At 35.1% G+C, this 23,177-nt stretch overlaps 1 protein-coding gene across 1 annotated transcript; it reads right to left on the bottom strand.

Moving 5' to 3' along the window:
- Positions 1 to 8,086: 8,086 nt before the first annotated feature.
- Positions 8,087 to 11,363, bottom strand: LOC120196066 (pentatricopeptide repeat-containing protein At3g16010-like). Its single transcript, XM_039197957.1, is given in 5 exon segments — positions 8,087 to 8,389; positions 8,940 to 9,969; positions 9,971 to 10,793; positions 10,892 to 11,012; positions 11,266 to 11,363. Coding segments are annotated over 3 exon segments (1,911 nt in total). The 5' UTR covers positions 10,968 to 11,012; positions 11,266 to 11,363; the 3' UTR covers positions 8,087 to 8,389; positions 8,940 to 8,957.
- Between the last annotated feature and the right edge of the window lie 11,814 nt (positions 11,364 to 23,177).

The raw sequence follows: 23,177 nt of genomic DNA, 5'->3' as shown, positions 1-23,177 counted from the left end.
TTCGACTTGGGTTTCATATACTGGATATTTGGCGGGTTCAGCCTCATCACCCATGGCCGCAGCACAGACACCTCCTGTACAGTTTTCACACTCAGCGATGTCTGGGTTTTATGAGTTTTCCCAGTTTTCTCAGACCGGTGGGATAGTCAGTCATACACCTCCAAGGTCTTTATTCTATGGAGGTGCTTCATCGTCATCAGCTCCTCATCAACCTAATGTACCTACTCAGGACGACGACGACGACGATGATGATGGTGATGACAACGAGGAGTCACAACCAGTGATACGAAGAAATCCTCTTTGAGACCGACAGCCACCGCCCTGCAGAACACATTCGCGTCGCAGGCATCGATAGATTTTATTTTTTATTATATTTGTATTTAGTTTATTGGACTTTTTAATTGTAATTTTTTATTATTTCTCATTTAATACTTACTTTATTTTGTTAAATTTATTGGACTTTTTTAATGTATTTCAGTTAATTTTGTTTATTATCATTTAATATCAGTTATTGTAATTTGGCTATCATTTACCATTTAATACTTATTGTAAGTTTGTTGTATTTAAAATTATTTTGAAATACCAAATTGTTATCAGTTTGATAAAATTTAATGATTGTATTCAATAATTTTCTTAAGTTTGTCACTTATTATCTTTTTTATTATAATCACATATAACGCAAACGTTTAATCTCGTATTAATGTATCATTTTTTTAATCTTCATCAGCGATTATCGAATGACATTAACTTGAAGTAAATGCAAATTAAAGTACAAGAATTATTATTTGATACGAAAACAATGTCGGTTTCATCTTCTCAAATTTCACCATCATAATAAACAATAGCTGAAAGTCGCGTCATTCTTTGAGTTTAAATGTGCGGCAATATTATATCTGCAAAAAAATCTGAAACAAACCTGATTAAATAAATAATATATGAACGAAAATATAACACAATAAAATTTTTACACATCAACGTAAATCATTTAAATAATATAATTCAGAATTAAAGGTAAGGAGCGACCCCTGCCCCGCGCTATACCTCTACGTGGCGTAAGACGCGCCCCAGGGGCCGCGTTATACCCACGTGTATCCATGTCAGCATAAGGCGCGCTTCAGGGGCGTGCTTTAGGGGGAGCGCTTCAGGGGGGCGCCTTATCCCACGTGGCGCCAAATCAGCAGATAGCGCGGTGCAGGGGGCGCGCTTTACTGCTAAGGGTGTTAGTTTGGGAAATATAGTCTGACCAGTGTTAGATCGGTAAATATACCGGTCACCGATGATTTTTCGGGAAAAACGTCATTCAAATGAGGGTATGTGGAGTTGTAATATGCGTTTCCTTGCCTGAGTAAATGTTTAAGGGTGTTACTGTTGGGATTTTCGGAAGCTCGAATCGACAACCAGAACGGTTTGCAAAGAGGGGTCGGAACGGTTTTGTGTTTAGGGAGTAAGGAGATTGAAAGATAGAAAATTGCACAGCGATTTAGAGTGGTTCGACTTTCTCAATAAAAGTCTACGTCCACTACCTTAGCTCCTCACCAAGGATTTTCCAACAAATTCACTAATTTGTTCTTTCTTTTGATGATAAAGAGTAACCTTACAAACTCCCTAGTTTTTCCGGGCTAAACTAGAACCTTTCCCTAGCTTTTACACGGGCTAAGCTAGAACCTTTCCCCTTTACAAAAGGATAAGAATGTAAACAAGAAAACCTCTCTAAGGTAGGTGTTTACAAGATTGAGCTCTCAAGAATAAAATATTTACAAGAGAAAGATGAAATAAGATTGAAAAACTCTTCTCTTGTGTTTGATTGCTTGGATAATTGTTCTCTTACTTCTTCAAGTGTCCTTAGGTTGTATTTATAGCTTGGAATGTGTTTGAAGTCATATCTAGCCGTTGGGGATGTTTTGGAACCGTTTGGGAATGATTTTTCTGCAAAAATAGGCTGCCCAGAATGGGGGGAATCGTTACCCCTTCATAGGGAATCGATACCCCTTCATAATATTCAAATATTATGACCGTTGGGCTGATGAACAGTAAGGGAATCAGTACCCCCTTGGGGGGAATCGGTTCCCCTTTTACATACTGGAATTTTTGAGCCTCGGGTTACTGTTCGTAAAAACATTTTTGTGCTCAATTTTAAATTAAAAGAACTTTGAATTATTTTTGTAAATTTTGAATAAATTCAATTAAGTCCAAAAACATTTTGTAAATTCAATTCAAGTCCAAAAACCATTTTGTGCATTCAATTCAAGTCCAAAAACCATTTTGCCTTAAATTGTTATATCGAAACATAGTTCAACATTCTCCCCCTTTTTGATATAACAAAACATTTGAAAAATTGTTTTTGACAAAACTCTCCCTTAGTAAAATGTTTAATGAAAAAGATACTAGTTGTTGGAAAACATATGAAAATGTTAAGCTCCCCCTTTTCTCCTTTTTCATTAAGAAATTGAATTTTTCAAACCATAACCTCTCCCCCTTTTTGTTATATCAAAAATAATTCAATCTTTGAAGTTCAAAATAACTTTGGAGAGTAAGTAGTAAATTTGACATTTTAAAAATCATTTGAAAAATCAAAACTCCCCCTGAATAAATGCATTCCAAATAAAATTAAGCTTTTAAGTTCATGACACTTAAACAAAATATTGAATTTCTACAAATAATAACAAACATGTTAGAGGCACATGAAATTCAATATATCCAAGTCTAAAATACTTTATGCAATCAATTGTTGAAATTTGATATTAATACCAATTGTTAAAATTAAGTGCATATGCATAAAGTTTTCCAAAAATGTTATGCATTTGAAAATTTTGATATCAATTGTTAGAGAGATATCATTTTCATTTAAACCACATGCATAAACATTCAAATTTAGGTCAAAATTTTTTAAAATTTGTAAAATCAAAGTATTTGAAAAATTGATATCAATTGTTAGAGAGATATCAATTGCATTACAACCAATTTTGACCAAAATTTTATTATGATGAACTAAAAATTTTGAAAAATTATTAAGACATTAAAATGTTCATCATAATTTCTTTTAACATACATGAGATTAAAAATAATACATAATTACTTAAAATCAAAACTCATGCATGCTTAAAATTAAATGAGCAACCAAATAACCAAAATTAAAAGCATTAAGCTTAGAGGTTACCCATTCCTTTTTCATGTGTGGCTAGAGCATCTTGAATATCATCATCTTCATCACCATTGCTCACACACCTACAAGAGACATTCATTTCGATTTTGGTATCCAAATTTCTTTGGATCCTTGGACGTTAGTTTCAATGCCCCTTGTTCCTTTCAGAACCCATACTTGTCTAATTTTAAAATGTTTTCCTTTCTTCAAAGGACAAATATGTTCCAAATGACCATGAAAATGGCAATGTGAGCATTTTTCCATTTTTACACATAATATGTTATTTTTAGAAATTAATTCTTTTTCTTTTGTTAAGCCTTCAAGCTTAACTTCTAACTCAAAATTTTTCTTTTCTAAATCATTTATTTTGATTTTTGAAAGCTCTAAATCATTTTTCAAAATTTGATTTTGATTTTCAAAATCAACTTTTGCTTTCAAAAGTAAATTATCTTTAATTTTGAGTTTTGAAATTAATTTCGTATATTTGGAATTCATGGTCTCAAATCCCAAATAAGCATCTTGTAACTCATCAAAAGTAAATGAATTAAATTCATTTGAGTTAGAAGATACCTCAACTTCTTCATGAGTGGCCATGAGGCATAGGTTGACTACTTCATCTTCATCATTGGAATCATCTTCATCACTCCAAGATGCAACAAATGTCTTCTTCCCCTTTTTCTTTAGAAGAGGACATTCATACATGACATGCCCCTTTCTTTGACAATCGAAACATACCGGGGGACTCTTCTTCTTGGTTGATTCATGTTTCACTTCCTTGGAAATCATGAATCTCTTGAGTTCCTTCAAGAGCTTGACCATTTCTTCTTTTTGTTCATCATCGTCTTCATCAACCTCATCACTTGAATCTTGATAGCTTTCATTGATGCCTACATCCTCATTCTTCTTCTTCTTCTTCTTCTTGTTTTTCTTCTCTTCCCTTTCTTCATCTTCTTTCACCATCATCTCATGAGTGAGAAGGGAACCAATTAGCTCGTCGAGAGTGAGAGACTTTAGGTTTCTTGCTTCGATAATGGCCGTCTTCTTTGATTGCCACTCATTTGGAAGAGAGTAAATCATCTTCCTCACAAGCTTCTCATTTGGGATTACTTCTCCATATCCCTTGAGACCGTTGACAATCATAGAAAATCTATCCGTCATAGCTTTGATGTCTTCATCGGGTTTCATCTTGAAGTTCTCGTAGCTATGGTTGAGAAGACTTTTCTTTAATTCCCTCACTTCGTCGGTTCCTTCATGAGTGACTTGGAGCTTATCCCAAATTTCTTTGGCACTGGAACAAGATGAGACTCTTCCATATTCATTTGGGCCTAAAGCACAAAATAGAATATGTATAGCCTTAGAATTAAGCTGAAAATTTTTCTGCTCTTCTCTACTCCAATCGTTGTACTTGCCGGGTAGAAAGGAGTAACCGTCCATGATTGAGTACCAAGCTCTTAGATTGTATGATTGAATGAAGTACATCATCTTATTCTTCCAATGTGCATAATTTGCTCCATTGAAGAAAGGTGGTTTGTTGACCGGTTGTGAATCCATAATAGGATATTCTTCAAGATAATAAGCACCGGAGGTGGAAGCCATCTTCTCGGTTGTGTCGGGAATTGGTAGAGCTTCTTCGAGGATCGTCTCAAGGTGGTTAAACCTTCTTAATGAGTTAGGCTCTGATACCAATTGTTGGGATTTTCGGAAGCTCGAATCGACAGCCGGAACGGTTTGCAAAGAGGGGTCGGAACGGTTTTGTGTTTAGGGAGTAAGGAGATTGAAAGATAGAAAATTGCACAGCGATTTAGAGTGGTTCGACTTTCTCAATAAAAGTCTACGTCCACTACCTTAGCTCCTCACCAAGGATTTTCCAACAAATTCACTAATTTGTTCTTTCTTTTGATGATAAAGAGTAACCTTACAAACTCCCTAGTTTTTCCGGGCTAAACTAGAACCTTTCCCTAGCTTTTACACGGGCTAAGCTAGAACCTTTCCCCTTTACAAAAGGATAAGAATGTAAACAAAAAAAACCTCTCTAAGGTAGGTGTTTACAAGATTGAGCTCTCAAGAACAAAATATTTACAAGAGAAAGATGAAATAAGATTGAAAAACTATTCTCTTGTGTTTGATTGATTGGATAATTGTTCTCTTACTTCTTCAAGTGTCCTTAGGTTGTATTTATAGCTTGGAATGTGTTTGAAGTCATATCTAGCCGTTGGGGATGTTTTGGAACCGTTTGGGAATGATTTTTCTGCAAAAATAGGCTGCCCAGAATGGGGGGAATCGGTACCCCTTCATAGGGAATCGATACCCCTTCATAATATTCAAATATTATGACCGTTGGGCTGATGAACAGTAAGGGAATCGGTACCCCCTTGGGGGGAATCGGTTCCCCTTTTACATACTTGAATTTTTGAGCCTCGGGTTACTGTTCAAACAGTGATTTACTGTTCAAATAGTTATTTACTGTTCAAATAGTAAATTACTATTCGTAAAAACATTTTTGTGCTCAATTTTAAATTAAAAGAACTTTGAATTATTTTTGTAAATTTTGAATAAATTCAATTAAGTCCAAAAAACATTTTGTAAATTCAATTCAAGTCCAAAAACCATTTTGTGCATTCAATTCAAGTCCAAAAACCATTTTGCCTTAAATTGTTATATCGAAACATAGTTCAACAGTTACATCCAAGGGAGATAAGAAGTTTTGGACGGGGTGCTATGTACATGTGTAATAGTGAGAAAATAGAGCCTAGAGGTGGTCAGCTTTGTAGATGACAACAACAACAATAAAACCCTATTCCCATATGCAATTGGGTAAGGGGATGTAGGGTAGTAGGCTGCCCCCAATGCCAGGTTGAGAGCAGCTTCCGTGGAAGACCTCCGGCAGTCAGAAAATTAAAAATAAAGATAAAATACAATGCATGTATAAATAAATAAATAAATAAATACATAATTGAACAATCTTCAAATGCGCGTCTGAATGGGAAGTAATCACTGCGTAAAAATCTCTGCATATAGACAGAAACGTAAGACCCGACTAAATTTAAAAGGAGGAAACATGAAGTGAAGGATACACAGAAGTCAGCGATAACAAGCTACGAGAAGTAATATAGTCAAATGGGTTAAAACCTAAACTAAGGCAACACTACTCCGCTACCCTAGTTCTAAGCCTTCATAAATTCCAATGACAGAAACGTATAAAAAGTAGAAGTCATGGAAATTACTACAAAGGTATTAAAAAGAAAACATAAATGTTACACCCTATGGCTGTGACCCACACTACTCAGCTACCCTGGTCTTAAGTCTCCATACTTTCCTATCAGAGGTCATGTCCTCGGTAAGGGCTAAATCCTTCAAATCAAATCTCAAGCAGTCTACCCACTTCCTCCTTGGTCGTCCTCTCCTTCTGGCACCGTCGACTATAATCGACTCTACCCTCCTAACCGTATCCGGCGGTTGTCACCTAAGGACATGCCCAAACCACCGTAGTCTTCCCTCCCTCAATTTTTCGGATAAATGCACCACCCCCAAGGACATCCTAATTGCAGAGTTTGGTGTCATGTCCCACAGAGTCCTACCACATGCCCATCGAAGCATTCTCATTTCTGCGGCCTTTATCCTCCTTACGTGATCCTTCTTGATTGCCCAATATTCTGATCCATACAACAGCGCTGGTCTTATTGCCATTCTATAAAATTTTCCCTTTAGTTTTAGAGGCACCTTCTTGTCACACAAAACTCCAGTAGCAGCCCTCCACTTTAGTCATTCCGCCTTTATACGGTGTGTAACGTCATCATCTACACCCCCATCTTTATGTATCATAGACCCTAGGAAGGTGCAGCTCGTTCATGCTATGTGGATTGAAATCTATGACGATTTATTTTGCAAAGGCAGGTGTAAAAAGATATGAATGTCCATTGCTCGATGGATGCTTCAGGTGCGAGAGCCAAGCTCTCGTATAAATCCATGTGCTTCAACCTTCAATCTTAGGTCCATACTTCTAAATCTTATACAGACATTTTCATATTTTATGATTATTTACATTATATGAATTAAATTTGAGTAATTTAAAATAAATATTCAGAGATTGAATTGTATTTTATTGAGATCAAAGTAGTGGACCTCCTCTGTTAATCACAGTAGGAAAAAAAACAGAAAATACATAATTTATTAATATCATCATTTTCATTCTTCAGTCGTCATGAAAAATCAATATCTGATTAATTCATCATCCACAATCCCTCCACGTCTATCCGTCGCAGTGGCATAGGAAGAGCATTCCCTGTGGCATCGTTTGACGCATTGAAAGAACCATTCCGAACTGCAATGGAACAAGCAGGAACCGAAGCATAATACATTTAACTTCGCACTTGCCGGCTCTGCGGCTAACAAAAGCACTAGCAGCAGCACCGCCATTGCAACCGTCGAGTTGCAGCTCATTCCTTTGACTCTGCTCGACTCCATGTCTGTAATTTCTTAATGCTGCTACGAATTTTAATTGTTCAGATAAACTAGACTGCATATATATAGTAACTGACAAATTGTCTGACATGGAAAGAGTGAATTTTCTTACCATTCAAATCAAAAAAAATTAATTCATTACCAAATAATTTTAAGAGTAAATTACTATATATACCATTAGATTTAGACCAAATATCTGTCTATTTAATTATAACATTGATCTTTAAAATATAAATAACGTAATAATATAAACGAATCTTTATCATAACATATAATATGATCAAAACAATAGTTTCTTGATGTGACTGTTAAAATCTGACGATCACGAATCAGAGATCCATATTCAAGAATAGTATCTTGAAAAAAAAAGGTAATTTACATTTCGATCATTGAGTAGTTCAAATCTGCAGGAAGTGTGCATTCTCAATGCTGAAATCAATTTCACAAAACCATAGCATCAACTTTAATGAGTCGGTCTCTCCGGTCCGAGGAATGGCAAGAAGTTCCAGAGAACGTTTCAGAGGTTTCAAAGACTGAAAGGACACTCATAGTCAGAACCGGTTGTATACGTTGAAGAAGTATAGGAAGGAGAGAGCTTTGCAGCCTCTATGAAGAAAACCCAAAATAACCCAGTTCCCAGTCCATTCGAGACGGATAAATTGTTGGATTAGTATAGTATGTAAGACGATGTTTCAGCAAATTTGCTGACAGCTCTACATCATCTTGCATATTTGAAGAAGCTAACTCTGCCACTTGAATTTTGTTTTCTTTTAACTTCTAGGGACCCTGAACATGCAAAACAAACAGAATCGAGCATAAAAACCAACACAAAAACGAAAACGGCTTCGGATACATTCCCAATAAGAATTATGAACTAAAACTCGGCCACAAGCATTAAACCCGCAGGCACAAAAGCAGTAAAGTGGAATGAACCTTTGGTCGCTAACAAATGGATGGATCGATGTCAACTGTTAGCGACTGTTATGAAGGGGAGGAGTGGACACCGAAATGTCAAATATCGACTGGTTGATCTAAGAGAGCGTATAAAAGCATAAACAGTTTGTGCAGGTACAGAACAGCATCAGTCACTCGTTTCCTTGTCAAGCATATCTTCAGTAAATACTATGTTCTTAAGATCGGCTAATTAATGCAAGTCATACTAAGTAGCAGTTTGTGATAATTCGTATTCGATATATTTTGGCAAATTTGTTGGACTAAACGTGGTTTTCTTGATTCGATAATTAAAGTTAGTTTCGAACAAAATGATCTGTCAGTTATCCAACGATGGAATCATCATACAAGTTCAAGAGCAATATGACTGATGTCATTATCATACCTAAAGATCAGGACTCCGTCAGAAAGTAGGACTAAGATCTTCATCAACCTTGCCAACTGGCTCGAGTATTGATGAGTAGGTGATGATATCGTATTCAAAACCTCTAGCTTTCATCTCCTTCATTAACTTCGCAGCCTCTTCAAACATACCAGCTCGACTGAGAGAGCCAAGAACAGTACTATACGATACCACATCCGGTTTAATCTTTGAATTCTTCATCTTTGTAAGCATTTCGATTGCCCGGTTTGGGCCACCTGTCCTAGCTAAGCCATTTAGAATGATGTTATGAGAATTCAAGTCCGGGACGCAACTGTTTTCTTCCATAGTTCTCAGTAAGGATTGAGCTTCATCTATCATGCCTGCTCTTACCATCCCCGACATGAGTGCATTGTAAGTATAAACATCAGGATTGCATCCCAGCTTCTTCATCTCATTGAATAGATCAACAGCCTTACTCAGATTACCGCACTTTCCGAAAAGTTTTATCATCACGGCATAAAGCCGAGCACTTGAACTTCCACAATTCTCTTTCAATTCCTGAAATAACTCATTTGCAGCTTCATATCGTTTTGCCTTTCCTAGACTGTTGATCAGGCTACAATATGCAGCCGGACAAGGAGGAAAACCTTTTTCATCCATCTCTTCAAGGAGTAACAAAGCTTTCTCGACTCTGCTTGCCTTGCAGAGGCCATCAATAAGGATGGAATACGAATATGAACTGGGAACAACACCATCGGACTTCATCTTCTCAAACCACGAAGATGCCTCGGAAATCGGGGCTTTGTAGTCAAATAAAGCTTTAATTACAGTGTTATATGTTACAACATTTGGTACACATTGCCAAGACTTCATTTCATTAAAAACCTTAAGAGCATCTTCTAGTCGACCCACTTTGCCCAAAATGTTAATCATGTTGTTAATAAGCACAACATCAGGCCTACCACCTTCTTTTAACATGCTCATGAATATTCCATAGGCATCTTCTACCCTTCCGGCTTTTCCGAGCCCCTTTATCAACTCTGTGTAAGTGAACAGTAGGGCTACAGCCATTTCCTGTCATCTCCTGCACTAGACACAAAGCTGCCTCGGTCTTATCTAGCTTAAAATAGATTTCAATTAAGGTTGTATATATCTTTGGTGTAGGCTGCAATCCACTCTCCTTCATTTCCTGAAACAATCTAATGGCGGAATCATAACGGCCTAACTTACCGAAAGTGGACATAAGCGCACTGTATGTTACTGTGTCCGGTAAACAGTTACCCTCATTACACATCTCATTATAGAGCTCGTGAACTTTTTCGTGGTGCCCTTCTTGCATCAACATCAGGATTATAGCATTGTAAGTACTAGCTGTCGGCTGGCACTTGCGGCTTTTAATCTGATAAAACACGGAGAGAGCCTTGTTCACCATTTTACCCTTGCCTAATATTCTCACAATCTCGGACAATTCAGCGGGACTGATAACACATGTGCTCCGAACCATGTCTTGGATGGTTTTCCACATTTCGCCAATAAGTCCCGCTTCATCTAAACAATGAATCAAAGCCAAGTATGTCGTAGAGTCATTTTCAAAATTCTTTCTTTTCCCGGCCCACTTGAAGAACTGGATCTTAACATTAATCTCTACATCTATAGCCAAAACCTCACAAACCAACCGTTGGTCCACCTTCAACTTTAGCACTTCCAATGCCTTCTCTGCATCAGGCCCCCACTTAAATATTTTCAAAATTCTAATAAATCTCTTGTCCAATGTCCGAGCATAAGGGTTCTTCTTCGGTAAATTCCGCTTAAAAGCCAAGTCTGGCACTTCGTTCTCGAGACTAGGCAATCGGAACATTTGTACTATCTCATTATCTGTTCATCAAAATTAGTTTCACACATTTCATCAAATGAAACCATCAAACACATAAAAGATAGATTTAATCAGCAGAAAAGGGTTCTGGGAAGCTGACCTGTTTGCTTGATTCTTTGGCAGAGGTGAGACAAAGTCGATATCGATCGCCGCCTCAAAGCAAACCCCATTAGCATTATTTACTGCGAACAATGTATGTGAAAACGGTGCAGGTGAAAAAAACTACAGCAGAAAACATGTGAACATTAATGCATATAATAACCAACAGATAGGAAATCATAGCTAAAAATCGAAACTTTTAACATTACTCAGCATACAAGGAGCAGAAAGAAAATCATAACCACAATTTCCACTAATTAATTTAAACAAGCTAACATGGATTATGGATTTTGGGGAAAATATAAAAAAGAAAAGAGAAAGACCCAGAAATTATTAAAATTTGTTACATTTTATAGCTTGGGTTTGGAAAGGAACCTTGAAGAGACGGAACAGAGAAGAAGCTGGAGAGAAACGGAGAGGAACAGCGGCTTCAGTCGTCAGTTCTCACTGGAGAAGGGCCAAGTGCGGTGGGGTTGAAAAATTGGAAAATCATGGGATTGTTGGTGTTGGGTTGGGCTATTTTATCGTTTTAATTTGTGGGTTTTAAAGTAATCGAATGACAATCCATTATGTTTTTATCTACACAAATAAGTCGAGTAGGGTTTCAAGCTACACCGTTGAGGTTGATGAGTCGAGCCAAGCAATTTCATAGGAACAATAAGGTTATTGAAGGTTACATTGTCGTTGAAGATAAAGGGTGCTTGGTTCTTGGATGGAAATGTAAGCCCATTGAAGGTTACACTGCTGTTGAAGAAAAAAGGTGCACGTAACTTGTTTGTTTAAATTCCTCAATATTTTTTGTTAGCGTGAATGAGATGATTACTGTAAACCAGTTTGGGATTTAAGAAATTTGTTGCAGATCAACAAAAAACATGAGGTTAGAGAGAGAAGAAAAGAACGACTGAAGAGGGGAGCGAGGAATGGTGTACGGCGAAAGTGTGTGGGGGGAGAAAGCTGAGGTTACGGCAAGAAGAAAAAGGGCAAATTTAAAAGTTGTCCCAAAACTTCTCTGGATTTACTATAAACGAACCGAACAAACATGAATGAGGTATGTTCTGTTAGGAAATAAACGAGTAATTTTCCTAAAACGAGTAATTTTCCTAAAACTATATTAGTGAGAATGCGAAATAAAAGCAAAAAATGATACCCGAAATTGATAACAGAGTTCAACCAATTATGTCTACGTCTTCGGACTGCTGCATATCTTTTACTAAAGAGAGAAAATTTACAGGTGTTTACAAAACACTTACAACTCACAAGAATACTCTCTAAACTCTTTAGTATTAGGAGAAAAAAATGATTTTGGATGATTTTGAAGCTAAATGGGTTATGATATTTATAGTTGAAGCTTAAGGACTAAACTTATAAATACCCTAAAGTGTGAAGGGGCTAAAATATAATTTCTCCATTACCATTTTCAACAAAATTAATTGCACCGAATTCGGCGCCCCCCATTCTTGATTTTTAACGCCTCTCAATTTTAACTTTTCCAACAATCTCCTACTTGAAGACTGATTTTAATCTGTTTTCACACATCGATCAATGCAGCAGCATTTCTGGTCTTGTTACTCTAGCATGCCAACTGAAGCTGGACACAACTTCAGTTTGTCTGTAGTCACCGTCTTTGTTAATATGTATATCGGATTTTGAGCTCCACTAATCTTTTCAAGTTTCAAAATCTTATCTTCTAGAAGAGACCGGATAAAATGATATCGCAATTGCATGTGTTTCGTCATGGAATGAAAAGACGGATTCTTCGCTAGATGGATAACACTTTGACTGTTTCAATACAAGACATTGTTTTCTTGTTCTTTGCCTAACTTTTTCAAGAAACTTTGGAGCCAAATCATCTCCTTGCTGGCTTTCGTAACAACGACATATTCTGCTTCAGTTGTGCAGAGAGAAACTATCTTCTGTAGTTGAGAAACCCAACTCACTGCAGTACCTCCTAGAGTATAGACATACCCTGTAGTGTTTCTTTTGATGTCAACATTTCCGGCTAAGTTAGCATCTACATAGCCTGTCAGTATTGTATCTCCATCTTTGAAACAAAGTGCTTTGTTTGTGAACCCAGAGATATCTGAGGATCCATTTGATTGCTTCCCAGTGTACCTTGCCCGGATTATTCATGTACCTGCTAACAGCTCCCACTGCATGAGCAATATCTGGTCTAGTACAAACCATGGCATACATCAAACTTCCAATTGCTGAGGCATACGACACATTCACCATGTGTGCACGTTCCGTCTTTGGTGACTGTTCTTTGGAGAGTCTAAAATGAACACCTAAAGGTGTACTTACTGGTTTAACATCTTGCACGTTGAACCTGGAGAGTACTTTGTTGATGTACTCAGCCTGTGATAACATCAAAGTCCCCGACTTTGTGTCTCTCTTAATCTTCATCCCAAGAATCTGTTTCGCAGCGCCCAGATCTTTCATTCCAAACTGCTTAGACAATTTTGCTTCAAGTTTATAATCTCTTGCATGTATGAGCCTGCAACGAGCATGTCATCAACGTACAACAATAAAATATGAAGTTGTTGTCGAACTTCTTGATGTAGCAACAATGATATGATTGGCATCTGGTAAAACCACTGCTACTCATGAAACTATCGAACTTCTTGTAGCACTTTCTAGGAACTTGTTTTAAACCATACAAGCTCTTCTTCAACCTGCATACCAAGTTTTTCTTGCATGCCTCTATGAAGCTTTCTGGCTGCCTCATATAGATTTCTTCCTCCAAATCACCATGAAGGAAAGTTGTCTTTACATCTAACTGCTCAAGATGTAGATTCTCTGCAGCTACAATTTTCAACACCAGTCTGATTGTAGACAGTTTCACGACTGGAGAGAAAATTTCATTGTAGTCAATACTTTATTTTTGCTAAAAACCTTTGACAACCAATCTTACTTTGTAGCGTTTGCTCCCATCGTGCTCTTTTTTGATCCTGTAAATCCACCTGCTATGGAGTGTTTTCTTGCCTGGTGGTAATTCAGCTAATTTCCACGTCTGATTTGACATAGGCGAGTCCATCTCATCTTTCATGGAAGACTCTCACTTGACTGAATCCTCTACCTGCATTGCTTCATCATAGCACTCTGGTTCACCATTGTCAGTCAGCAACAAGTAGTGCAAATAAGGAGAACAACACTGGGTTGGTTTGGGAATTATGGAGGAACGTCTCAGTTCTGGTTTGCCTGGTTCTTCTTGAACTGCTTCAGGACTGATCTGAACATCATTTCCAGAAATCTCCTCAAACTCAACAAATTCCTTTGTATCAGCTTCGGTGTTGGAGCTACTTGATTCTATGGTTGACATGTATTTGTACATCACATTCTCATTGAAAATGACATATTTGCTTCTGATGATCTTCAGATTTTCATAGCCCTAAAACTGATAACCGAACTCATCACCACCATAACCAACAAAGGCACATTTGTTGGATTTGGCATCAAGTTTACTTCTTTCAGTAGAATTTATGTGCACATAAGAAATGTAACCAAACATTCTTAAGTGTGAAAGGTTTATTTATTTCTTGCTCCAAAATTCCTCTGGTATTCCACCATCCAAGGGAACAGAGGGCCCACGGTTGATCAGGTAAGCTGCAGTGTTGATAGCTTCAGCCCATAGCAATTTGGGCAAGCCGGTATGTATCCGCATGCTTCTGGCATGTTCATTCAGAGTTCTGTTCATGCGCTCTGCTACGTCATTCTACTGTGGTGTCATGGGAACTATTGTCTCCATCTTGATCCCATTATTTTCTCAGAAATCTCTAAATCTACTATTTTTGTACTCTCCTCCATTATCAGACCTCAACCGCCTGACTTTCAAAACAATCTCATTTTCCACCATGGCATTCCATTTTCTGACGGTATCAAAGACTTCTGATTTCTTCTTCAGAAAATAAACCCATATATTCCTTGTAGAATCATCGATGAATGTGACATAATATAGTGAGCCTACAAGAGATGGAACTGGAGATGGTCCTCATACATCAGTATGAACCAACTCTAACTTTTCAGCCTTGGGTGTCTTGCCAATATTTGAAAAATTGACTTTCTTTTGTTTGCCAAAGATGCAATTCTCACATAGTCTGGCATCTATATTCTTTAGATCCGGCAGCTTCCCTTTTCAAAAAAGTTTCATCCCTTTCTCGCTCATATGTCCAAGCCTTTGGTGTTATAGGTTTGATTTTCCATCAGCATCTGCAACTGCAATGATATTCTCTAAATTTAAGGTTACATAGAGAGTACCAGTCCTCTTACCACGAACAATAACGAGTGCTCATTTGGTAATCTTCCATTCACAGCCTGAAAAGGTTGTACTATATCCTTCTCCATCAAGCTGTCCTACAGAAATCAAATTTCTTTTGAGGCCAGGAATATGTCTCACTCCTTTCAGCTTCCAGGTGGTCTGGTTTGGAAACTTTAATCAAATGTCTCTTTTTCCGACGATCTTTAAGGTTTCATCATCAGCTATATGAACCTTCCCAAAATCACCACTGACATAGTTTTCCATGATTTTTTGATATGGGGTGGAGTGGAAAGATGCCCCTGAATCCAAGATCCATGATTCAATCTGTAATATCCTGAAATTCAGGGTCAGTGACTAAATTGTAAATTTTGAAAACTATGTGTTTGATTTCGAAATAAGTTAAAAAGTTCATGGAATTAATAGTAAAGCTGGAAAGTAATAAGGGTATTATGGTCTTTTCTAAGAGAATATTTTTATTCTCTCTTTTTAAGGAATATAAAAACGTGGGAAATGAGGAAATCTATCCAGAGTCTTCTTCTCCAGCTTCTTCTTCTCCCCGTAAGCCTCAGTTAAAGGTGAGTTTAATTTCAGCTATTTAATTCTTAGATTTATAAGTTGATTTTGATTCTTTGAGTATTATATAAGTTTAAGGAAAGCTTATATAAGCTTTAAACATCAAGAATAGAGAATTAAAAAGGAAATTATATAAAGGGTGTAGAAATGAACTTTTGTTATGGAAAGGTTTTTGAAGTTCTAAAGATGGATTTGACTTGTCAAGGGTCTAATTAAGAAGTTAGAAGCAATAGAATTGAATTTGGAACATGTTGAAAATTTAGTGTAATTCTTGAATTATATATGGAGAATAGGATTTTGATGTTAAAGAGGTGATTAATGAATAGAAATGAGTTTGAATATGAGTATGTAAGTTAAGAATAAGAAAGGAAATGATATATGAAGTTATTAAGCTGAAAAGAGTAGATTTTCGGGCATAAAAATGAATTCTGGGCTATGTGCATCGATGCACATTCAATGTGTACCGATGCATCAAGGCTATTTCCAGAAATTTTTCAGTGTGTATCGATGCACAGGAAGTGCATCGATGCACCCATTAAAAATGGAAACATCGAATGTAGTTAGTGCATCGATGCACACCCTTAAAATGAAAACATCGAAGGTGATTGGTGTATCGATGCATGGGTAGTGCATCGATGCACATGTTAAAGAATGCATCGATGCAGTGTAGAATGTATCGATGCACTTCAAGGGGAAATTGAAATAGACATTTCTTTTGGTCTAAGAAATTATAGATTAGAATATACCAATTGGATACTGATATGTATCAATGTATGATTATATAGATATCGAGCACGAACAAGTTCCGTAACAATTATCAAGTCAAGATTCGATCGAAAGAAAGGAAATCATAAAAGTGGATTGAAACTTAGTGAGGCTCAGGTGAGTGCATATTAGACAGTGTGTTATGTTTAATGGAAATAAGACTTGTGACAAGTCTATTTCCTATAGTAGAATGCATGAACACATTAATATGAGCATATGTTTGACATGATACATGTGTGTTATTGGTTATTGCATATGTTCAATGATATGTGTGAATACAGGTTTATATGATACATGATGAATGTATATAGTATATGTGAACACAAGATGATATGAAAAAGGATATAAGAGTATTATGTGATTTATAGAAAACATATGTGAACAATAAATAACAATGATATACATGTTATAGGAACACAAGAGAAGTGTTATAAGTTACGTGATATATACATATGAAATCATATGAGCAGTGATAAGTACATGTGAAGATATGAAATAATAAATAATAATGCCCATGTTATATGATACGAGAGCTATAGGTATAGTTGGCATGCCAAGAGTTAAGGGTTTACGCGGTCCTTCGGGACATACAGTGATCCTTCGGGACAAATCTCATAGCCCCTAGTGGGACCTCATACGAGCTATGGTGACAGCATAGTGCACAACCTCAATAGACTCACATATCTACAGTTCTCATAGATGTACATGGGCGAACAAAGAGATAACAATAAATATATATATTACATGTAAAGTATATGCTTTTGTGTTATGAATTGTATTATATGATATATGAGATGATGTGTATATTGCTTGATTAATTGAATCATATGTGGCTTAAAAGAATGAATATATGAGTACATGATTATGAGACATAAATGATAAGAATATGGATAGTGGAATAAGGTTAGTAATGGAAATAGTGTGAGATATGTATATGTGTATATTACATTGTATGTAATGTTAAATTGTTTTGGTATGACATCATGAGATGATGTGTTCCTGCATGTTTAAATAATAGAGTTCTTTTATAAATGTAATGCCTCACTAAGTCATAGACTTAGCGTGTGATTGTTTCACACGTAGGTTACAGAAGTGAGAAGAGAAGTTTAGAGGAGCAAGACATGTCAGATTCTCCTTTCCACAATTCAGATCAGAAATAAGTTTAAATTATATGTATTTTGTCATATAAATGTAGTTGGCATGTAAGATAAAAGATTTGTACTGGATGCGCTCTGATCAATTTGTAAAACCATACGTTTTATACAATAGAAATTATTTGGGTTTTATTGGAAATGTCTAACTGAATTTCATTAGATTTTGACAAAGTAAACGTTTTGAATGGTCAATGTGACACCTCGGACTCGTATTCGGGTCGGGTACGGGTAGGGCTATAAAAAGCTGACCCGACCTGCAAAACTGACTGAAACCGACCCGAGTCAAAACTGTTTTTGACCTGCACTGTAGCGATCTGAAACCAACTCGAGACGAAACTGGTGTTGACCTGAACCCGATTTGGACCTGAAAATTGTGGATCTGAACCCGACCTGCATCCGACCTGAGAATGACCTGAACCCGAATTGAATCGAAAATATGATACCCGAACCCGAACTGCATCCGACTGATATGAACCTGAACCCGAGATTGACCTGGTAAATAACTGGTATTACCCGACCTGTTTTCAACCTGACCTGATTTTAACCTGACATGTTTTTAACTTGACCTGTTTTTAACCTGACCTGTAAATGATCCGACTTGTTAATGACCTGATCTGATATTTACCTAACTTATATATTACCATGGACGAAATAATAAGATTTTAATAAAATTATGAGTTTTTTAGTTTATGATGTAATTAAAAAATTAATATGATTACTTTTTAAATGTTATAATAAAATATTTATTATGATAATTAAATTAATAAATAGACATATTATATAAAATTATTTAATAAAATTAATAAAATTATTTAAATGTAAAATAGAAAAACACATGATTAATAATGCAAAGGAAAATTAATATAGTTTAATTTATATAAATTATATAGTTTAATTTATATAAATAAAAAATAATATTAATAATGAAAGTATTTATTATGTAATATATATTAATGTTTTACATTATTAATATAAATAATTTTGGCAATACATTAGTTTACATATGCCCAATACATAAGCTCGCTCTTTTATTACAAATATATATGCATTAGTACTAGTCCATTTGCATTATGTTTTATGGTTTAGTGTTTAGGGTTTTTATAAACTATATATTTTATTATTTTATATAGTTTATACATAGTATTTCTATAAACTATATAAGTAATTTATTTTATATAGTTTATATATATATATATACACTATACATATATATAGTTTATATATACTATACATGGTTTATACATACATATTATATAAAAATATTTAATAAAATTAATAAAATTATTTAAATATAAATTATATAAAACATGATTAATTATGTGTTAAATAATTAATATGTCACATTGCATATTATATAGTTCATAAATAGTAGTACATGTCATATTAATTTCATTTGCATAATTAGTATTTTAGTTGCATGTTAGGTTAATTCACATTAATAGTCATTTATTTTGTTGTTATGAATAAGTAATAATAAAATCCAAAAATAAGTTCATTTGCAATAGTGATAGTCCATTTGCAATAGTGATAGTCCATTTACATTAGTTTACATAGGCCCAATTTATAAACCCGCTATTTTATTATAAATATATATCTATTAGTGCTAGTCTATTTATATTAGGGTTTATGGCTTAGTGTTTATGGTTTAAAGTTTATGGTTTATGGTTTATGGTTTATGGTTTATGGTTTAGGGTTTAGGGTTTCTATAAACTATATACTCTCTAAACTCACAAGAATACTCTCTAAACTCTTTAGTATTGGGAGAAATAAATGATTTTGAATGATTTTGAAGTTAAATGGGTTAGGATATTTATAGTTGAAGCTTAAGGACTAAATTTGTAAATACCCTAAAGTATGTAGGGATTAAAATTTAATTTCTCCATTACCATTTTCAACAAAATTAATTGTACCAAATTCGATGCCCAATTCACCGAATTTGCGCCCCCATTCTTGATTTTTAACGCCCTAAATTTTGACTTTTTCTACATGTTCATGTTCGTTCGTTTAACTTTAATCGAACAAATAAACGAATACGAACATAAACGAATAAAAAAATTATTGTTCATTAAAGAATGTAGCTTATTCATGTTCGTTCGTGTTTGTTCATTTAAATGATAAACGAACACAAATTAACAAACATAAACTCTTTAAACTCACAAATGAGAAAATTTACAGATGTTTACAAAACACTTACAACTCACAAGAATACTCTCTAAACTCTTTAGTATTGGGAGAAATAAATAATTTTGGATGATTTTGAAGCTAAATGGGTTCGAGTATTTATAGTTGAAGCTTAAGGACTAAACTTGTAAATACCCTAAAGTGTGCATGGACTAATATGCAATTTCTCCATTACCATTTTCAATAATTTAATTGCACCGAATTCGGTGCCCAATTCACCAAATTTGACGCCCCCATTCTTGATTTTTAACGCCCCCAACTTTGACTTTTCCAACATGTTCATGTTCGTTCGTTTAACTTTAATCGAACAAATAAATGAATACGAACATAAACGAATAAAAAAATTATTATTCCTTAAAGAATGTAGCTTGTTCGTGTTCGTTCGTGTTTGTTCATTTAAATGATAAACAAACACAAATGAACAAACATAAACTAACTGATGTAAACGAACATAAACGAATACAATAAACGGACGTAAACAAACACAAAAGAACATAAATGAACAAAACAAACGAACGTAAATGAACATAAACTGCAACAACAATAATCACATAAAATTCATTAGTATAAGTTGTAACTTCATAGTTAATTTGTATTTAATTGTTTTGGGTTTTTTTATTTTTATTTAAAATTAATTGAATTTTAAAATATTAATGGGTATCAGATTAAAATTTATTAGACCTTAAAATTTTAAATGGGTGTAGAGAGATTGAGTAAACATAAATGAATGAACATTAAAGAACGAAAGTACACGAACATAAACAAGCATAAACAAACGAAAACGAACGAACATAAACGAACATAAATGAACATAAATGAATGAACATAAACAAACATATTATCGTTCAAGAAAATAAATGAACAAACAACCCTTTTAAACTTTTGTTCATCTTTTTCCTTCACATGTGTTGCATCTTAATAACAAGTTTTTGCAGTCTACATCAATGGATCGACCACACGGCAAAGACAAACTATCATCTCTTTTAGCAGTTAAAAGCAGCAACAGCTCAAACTATCTCAGAGATATTCTTCCTGCCAATCTTTCATGTTTCACTCCTTGTACGGATTTGAAAAGGTTGAAGCGATCAAGTGATCCAATGACCAAAGAGAAAAGGTTGCTAATTACCGGAAAGGGGAAAATGCAAGGCCCTACTTATAGAGCATGATGAATTGCAGCATGATAGAAGTTCCAGTGTTAATGCATCAGATGCCCAAAGATCAGGACCAAGAGATCTCTCTCCTACAGTAAGTACAATGAAACACGACAATTATTCTGGTGTTACTTAAATTTTGAATGCTAATGTTCATTTACTACATAAGGATGCTAGAGCTGCTGGTGTGGATGCTAAGTTTCTCGAGCATAAAAACAATGATCTTCAAAGTGCTGAACAACGTGGTGCCAAGGAATCAAAAGGTTCCGCTTTTCTGATTCGGGTAAAATGTATCATTTTTTTCTTCTAAATTTTTTTACGTATGTATTCAGCAGTCGAAATATTTAGTTGTATTGATATTTGTTTTGATTCTATGCATCAACCATGTAAAGAGAAGTTCCATACCCTTTTTAGTACCGACGCAAGCCAATATGGTAACTCTAGAACATATTGATTTATTGAAATGGGAAGGTGTAATGTGAAACCAATGGGAAAAATTCAGGACTGTAAGGTTACAAGAGCAGCAAAGTCTATAAAGTTTTGGAATGAATTTAGGAGTTCAGAAACCGATCTATGAAGCCTCTAGAGAAATCAAATTGAAAAGACATGCTTTCATTCGTTGTTTATTTGTCGAACTATCTTCCCTGTAGTGATTTCTGTTAATGTTTCTTTTGCTGCTTTCCTCTTCAAATTCACAATACAAGTTGGTTTTCACTTTTTTGATGGTGTTGTGTAGCTGATTTGGGTTGGGGAATTTTTTATGGCCTTCAGGTGAAAGAGAAAGTCCAGCAGAATACATGCAGTTTGTGGGTTATATGAAGGAAATGAAGTCCACAGTGATGAAGATTGGTAATCTTTTACAACGCATTGTGGGATTATTTTCAGGACCTGAGAGGCTTCCTCTTCTTGAGAAGTATGCATCTACTCTAAAATGGCTGTCACCTAAAAAAATAGCTTTAAATTTGAAGGTTGCATTTCTACCACAACGGTTCTTCGATTAGCCGAGCAATTAATTACATCGTCAGTTAGGCATAGCAATAGCATACTCGAAAGCATCAGATAATTTGCTAGTTTATCATACCTACACCATTGATTTTATTTAGCCTATCCATTCATTTCCTTCCCCCTTGTTAAATTGTAACCATTATGGGTGTTACTTTTTACTAGATCTTACTCTCTGTTAACGGATTCAAGGATTACGTACCTGGGAGATATCGTTCTTTGTATGAGCAGTACCTCGAAACAAAAGAAATGCCTGGCAATCAGAGGAATTAAACTTATCTTGTCGGAACAGTTACATAAGGGACGCCATTAACCAAATTGATGCTCGGCTAGGGGTCGAAGTGAAAGCTTGAGACTTCGCCTCGGCATTATACTTTCTAGATCAATGATCTTGGAGCAGTATCAGGAAGGAGAAGAATCATATAATCGCAACTGTCGTGCCAGCTATTGGAAACTTTTGGATGCGTAGCCGAGCAGCTAAGTTGAACATTCATGTATAGAAGAAAGAAACTTTCAGGCAATCTTCCCCTAACTATTTGTTGGTACTAATGCGATTATGAAGGATTGGACATGGCGACCACTGCCTTTTTTGTGTAAATCGAAAACAAGCCAACTAACTTTTGTTCAAATATGTTTCCGTATGGAAACGAGTATGCTCCAAATACAAACGAGTAATAAAATAATTTTGATTTATGCTAATTAACTTTCAAATGATTAAAGGCTAAATTATACTTTTCATCACTCAACTTTAACCATATTTCTTCATTAAATATAAAAAGAACTAATTGGATCGTTCTAGTTTTGAATTGCTCTATTTTTTTATCACTATTAAGTGTTGTGCGGAGTTGACTCATCTCATCTTTTATTTTTCAAATTTTAAAATTTCTTAAAATTATATTTTTTTCTCGTTATCGGTGATACCACTTTTCTTTGAGTTTCATTCTTATATCATGCCTCGTTTTTTTTTCGAGTTTCATTTTCTTGTCATCATTGGCATCGTTTTTCTTTAGAGATCAACGAATCGTGACTAAATCATCGGTAGAAAATTTGTTTATGTTCGTTTATTTATTAAATGAATGAAAATGAACAAGATTTTCTATTTGTTTAAGTGAATGAACAAGCATGAATAAAGGACTTGTTAGTTCATTCATGTTTGTGATCATTTGATAATCCGTTCATTTATGTTTGTTTAAATTTATTCACAAA

The sequence above is a fragment of the Hibiscus syriacus genome, unplaced genomic scaffold (assembly GCF_006381635.1).
Source record: "Hibiscus syriacus cultivar Baekdansim isolate YM2019G1 unplaced genomic scaffold, ASM638163v2 tig00117026_pilon, whole genome shotgun sequence".
Taxonomy (NCBI): Eukaryota; Viridiplantae; Streptophyta; class Magnoliopsida; order Malvales; family Malvaceae; genus Hibiscus; species Hibiscus syriacus.
This window is presented reverse-complemented; position numbering and strand designations above follow the sequence as displayed.